Consider the following 5,194-nt stretch of genomic DNA (forward strand, 5'->3'; position numbering starts at 1 on the left):
CCTCCCTTTCCCTCCGCACCCCCCAGCTTCCCACCAGGATACTCGGACCCATGCCACAGTTTCCAAAGTGGGAGCGCAGGCAGCCAGCCCAGCGAGGGTAAGCGATGAAGAGGAGAAGGCAACACATGGCTTTAATTCATTCATTCCTGTGATCATTTGACTCAACATGCAACATGACATTATCCTTAAGTATTCCTGATAAATGTCAGTATTAACAACTGTCTGCTAATTTTAGCTTTTCGGCCTCTCTTGGGCAGGAAGTTGACATTGCATCTTTATTAATGAAATATGTGTATTCTAAAACGCGTCCTGTATTGTCAAGGTCAATCATGAGCATCTTGAGTCATGCAGCGGACAGCTCTGCAGTACTGGGTGTGTACACAAAAAAAGAATCTGATCAACCATGTGATTACAAGTCGCCAGCTTGAATGATCAACACCGAGCCCCTCCCTCTTCATCAGCTCTCGAATGATCTTTTGTGTTCATCTTGAATCAGAACGTGAAAGTGCTTTGTGTTGCTTCTGCATGGTTTTTGATAACCGCATTGAGGGAGAGAGGAGGAACAGAGATTGTACATAAATGGGTGGCTAGTAGTGGCCAGATAAGTGGAAGTTCCATGTCACTGTTCGTTTATGTTTCATTGTTTTGAGTGATTCATCAGACATCATCATGTCTTGCCTTCCGCCGGTTCACACTCTTTTATTTGGTTCATATGTAGGGACAGAGATTATAAAGACAATCATTTTCACTTAATGTATTTTTTATGTAGTTTTGTTTCTTTTGGCACACAAACAAGTGTTCATGGGTAAATATAGCTGCTTGTTTGAATAAGTGCACGTGGGCTTTTTTGCATTTTTGAGGAGCAGTTTCTCCACAACTTGAGGATTGAGGACAAAATAAGACCCAAAAACAGACATGAGTGTGGATAGGGCTGCTCAATTAATCGTATTTTAATCGCGATTACGATTATGGCTTGCAACGATTATGAAAACAACGTAATCGAAATAAAACTATTATTTTTTTATTATTATTACTTTTTTTTTTTTTTTTTTAATATATACTTTTTGGGTTTTTTCAATTGAATTATACTTAAAGTTCAGGTTAATCAACTGTTAAAAACATACTGTTAAAAAAAAATCCTCCAATAAATGGATGTTTTCAAAGTCAATGAATAATCGCATTTAATAATCGCAATTACAATTATTGACCCAAATAATCGAGATTAGGATTTTTGCCGTAATCGAGTAGCCCTAAGTGTGGATGATAACGACCATTCATCATGATCATGCGGAACAGTACAGTAGTAGGACATTAGCTAGTGCGGGAGGTGTGTTTAATTATGTTGTTCCCTCTGTTTCTGCTGGGCAACGGTAGACTGAAGGAGGAGGTAGTCCCAGGACACTGGGGGAACCGGTAAGCCTGCTAACCCCCTCTCCTCCTGTGCTGCTCTCTTTCTTGTTCGCCCTCTCTATCTGACCATTAATCCTTTCATCTTATTATATTCCTCCTCTCCTTCTCTTGTGCTCAACATTCTCCACCTATCATACTGTGGCTTTAAGGTTTTTTTTTTTTCCTCCGCCCGTCCCATGCGTCCTTCTTTGTCCGTGTGTGTTCTGTGTGTGTGGCTCTCCTGACGGTCCGTTCTCCCTCTGCACCTCTGGGCATGCGTTGGTTCTGTGCTGGGAGGTGCATGATGCAGGATGATCACTCCGAGGCTTGTGCTATCATTCCCACTGATAGGGGGCGATCATGCACCACTTTACCCAGTACTGTTGGGCTCATTGCGGAAGGGGACGCGTGGAGTGGTTAATTTTGCAACAGCGTGATACACCTCTATCAGTATGATGCCACCAGTGTGCAGACACTGACCTAGATATAGCCACAATTGACAATGTGGATAGAATAACTTAAACCAATCTGTTGAGTTATTTTGTATTTTCCCCAAAGTTGTCTGTGGTAGTGTTTTTCTGATGCAGGTGTATCATGTTTACATTTATAATCTGTGAATGTTTCAGTGTTTATGAATATCAAATGAAGCCCTTTGTACAAGTTGCTGCAGGTGGAGCTTGGGGAGGAAACCTTTGAGATAATCATGTTTGCCCTTGACTGTCGACTCTTGCTAGACTGCATAATAAAATATCTTGTCACACCTTAAACAAAGTCCAGTAATGTATTTAAAAGAATTAATGCACATCTTGCAGCTCATAAAGTCTACATTATGCTTTTTAACATTCAGTATTTTGTTTAATGTGTGACGTTCTGCCCTCATGTAGGGCTAAATCAGCGGATGAGTAGGATTTGGTCAGGTCTGTTTCTATTGTTAGGAGTTCTTGTACTTTACAAAGCCAAGCTAAAAGGCCTGTGTTATTTTCCTCAACAGGAAGCCGAAGCAGTGGATCCAACCCCAGCGCAGGCAAAAGTAGACGCTCCTCCCCACAGGAAAAGGGTCAACGGTCAACATGCAGCGAGTCAGAGCCCCGCGTCCGTGGAGGGAGGCGTGGTGATCGGTCCGCCAGCCAAACGAGCCATCAGAGCCACGCCGTGTCCAGTCACAGCCACGCCGTCTCCAGTCACAGCCACGCCGTGTCCAGTCACAGCCACGCCGTGTCCAGTCACAGCCACGCCGTATCCACTCACAGCCATGCCGTATCCAGTCACAGCCACGCCCGCTCCAGTCACAGCCACGCTCAGTCACACAGGAGTCAGCCTCACTCTCAGAACAGCCACCCCTCCTTCACCTACAGCCACGCCCCCTTCACACTGCCAGGGCCCGGCTCGTGTGCCCACAGCGAGCGAAGCCATGCCTCCTCCTACGGTCCTCCAGGCTTGCCCCCCACTTATTGTTTGACCCGTCTGGCCCCCAAAACCTCCGTCAGCAGCAGCACGCCCCCCGGAGCCCCTCCTGGAAGAGAGTTAGCAGCCGTTCCTCCTGAGCTTACCGCCAGCCGCCAGTCCTTCCAGCATGCTATGGGCAATCCCTGTGAGTTCTTTGTTGACATCATGTGACAGGACAGTGCCTTGAAAGCTGCTCGAGCACAACAAACAATTCTCCTCGAACCCCACTCTGCCCCTTCGCTCTTTTTCCTCTCAATCCTTTGCCTCTACAAGTTCAGAATGTAGACACTGACCGGCCCTCTTCCTTCCCCCCCAATATCTGTCTATCCGTCTGATGTCCAAGTAAACAGGCAGCGAGAACACAACAGGGGGAAGGCTTCTCACTCACACAAGCACGGGTCCTCTGTGGCTGAAAACCCTTTTGTATGACGTGACGTGTACAGTTTGTGAAACGTGAGTGGTATTCAGTGTGGTGATTCTTTAACGCTGCCACGTAGACATTCTGGGGAGCGTTTACTCTACCTGGAATATTTTCTGTCCTGCAAGACCTTTAAGCTGGCTGGGCCTGGATCTCAATCCCAGCAGCCTGGCTCAACGGGTAGGCCGACACCTACAGCCTACCCGTAGGAACATTTCTCGGGTACTAGAACTTGAGATTGATCCCCTGACTCATATCTGTGCGTACAGATCAAATTTCGCACGTTACACCAAACCTCTGGCCCCATTTCCTTTGTACTGTGGCATTACCACAAGCTTACTTAAAGGTGGGGTAGGTCATTTTGGAGAAACCAGCTCGAGTGCGCTAGAATTTGAAAATACACAGCCGGAACAAATCTGCCACTTCCTTACAGAGCCCCTCCTCCAACACACACGAATGCGCACATGACCAATGAGGGCACGAGATACGTTTGTGCACAGATGGAAGGCTGACAGGCAGGTAGGCCATCCAGTTATTTTACCCGGGTCGGCTCAGATGATTGGTCGTGCTTTTTACAGTACCACGGCTTCCACAGATGACATGTTTTTATGGATTTTTTGTCAAAGCACTTAAGATATTCATTGCTATCGGGATGTTAAGAGCATTCCATGGAATATAACAAAAAGTGTATCTCGAGCCGGTTTCTCAAACTTACCTACCCCACCTTTAAGTTCTTACCTGCCAACTGCTAAAAAGGCTTGATTAGTTCAAGATCTGTCGATTTCTTCAATTTTGTAAGGGAGCCCTGTAGCCAGCCGTTAGTTTAACTCGGCTGCATATTGCATGACTGTCTCAACTGCTTTAAAGAAACTAAATTTTATGAATACATTTTGTTTAAAGTATTACCATTATTGAGGGAGGGGTTTACCTCTTGCCAATGTTCTAAAGGAAGAATCCGTACACTGGATGATTTTAGTGATGTTATTTATGTTGCATTGATGGTGTCGTACATTGTCTACTTAGGTTGACTGACAGACAATCAGACATCACCCCTTGTGAATCAGTGGCCAGTTTCTACTGTCCTAGCTGTGCTTTGTTGAATGTATCATTATTCCTGTCAGTGATTAAACCCAGACATTCTTAACACTTTGGTTTAAACACATATAAGTAAGTTAATCAACTTAAAACAGGATTGCAAACAGTGGACACCACAGCAAACTCAAAGTGTTGACATGAGATAAACCAATCTGCTGAAAGCATCATGGTTGTCTCCTTTGTAGCGAGTGCTAGCTTTGATAAAAGTCAGTGTGATTAATGCCAAAGCATCACAAGTTGTGGTGGATATTTCTTCATTTTGTACGAGCTGTCTATGACGTCTTTATGATTATTATCTGGCGCTTCTCATTTAAGAGTTCAAAGGGACTTCTAGGGGAATCCTGGCCTTTAAACTCTGATCTCCTTGCAAAACGATGGCAAATCCCTCTTGTTTCTACCTAAAATGTAGTTACAAGATGGAAATAACACACAGTTTAATAGCACTTTTCCATTTGTCTCTCCTTCCCCTTGGTATGAAACACTGTTTGCAATCAAATCTTTCTCTGTAATTTTGTTTCTTTACAAAAGAAGAATAAATTGTACATAGAAATTTATTATATATATGAATAAAATATATATGTTCAAAATGATGTCTGCATTTTCCATCGCCTGTTTGTTTTTGTTTTTGCAGGACCACTAGATGGAGACATACTGTATGTAATTTTCTCCTATTAACCCAAATGAGAATAATCCTTCAAAATCAAGAGAGTTTCTCAAAACGGACAGAGGTTATCGAGTAGACATCTTTGTAAAAAGTACTGTTTAATTGTAAGAGGTATGAACACAACACCCAATGTGTCACCCGCACAATATTGAAGTGACACTGAAACACTTAACACCATGAGA

At 43.9% G+C, this 5,194-nt stretch overlaps 1 protein-coding gene across 3 annotated transcripts in view; it reads left to right on the forward strand.

Annotated features, from left to right (window-relative positions):
* Positions 1–4,938, forward strand: part of LOC307035333 (segment polarity protein dishevelled homolog DVL-1-like) — a 30,206-nt gene extending 25,268 nt beyond the window's left edge. For all 3 annotated transcript variants that reach the window (XM_079674505.1, XM_079674506.1, XM_079674507.1), the window contains 2 exons: positions 1–97; positions 2,381–4,938. The exon at positions 1–97 is cut by the window's left edge and continues 119 nt beyond it. In XM_079674505.1, the coding sequence (XP_079530631.1) occupies positions 1–97; positions 2,381–3,006 (723 nt within the window). In that variant the 3' untranslated portion in view covers positions 3,007–4,938. The remainder of the gene's footprint in view (positions 98–2,380) is intronic.
* Positions 4,939–5,194: the final 256 nt, after the last annotated feature.

This window comes from Notothenia rossii (assembly GCF_949606895.1).
Source record: "Notothenia rossii genome assembly, chromosome: 4".
NCBI classification, from domain to species: domain Eukaryota; kingdom Metazoa; phylum Chordata; class Actinopteri; order Perciformes; family Nototheniidae; genus Notothenia; species Notothenia rossii.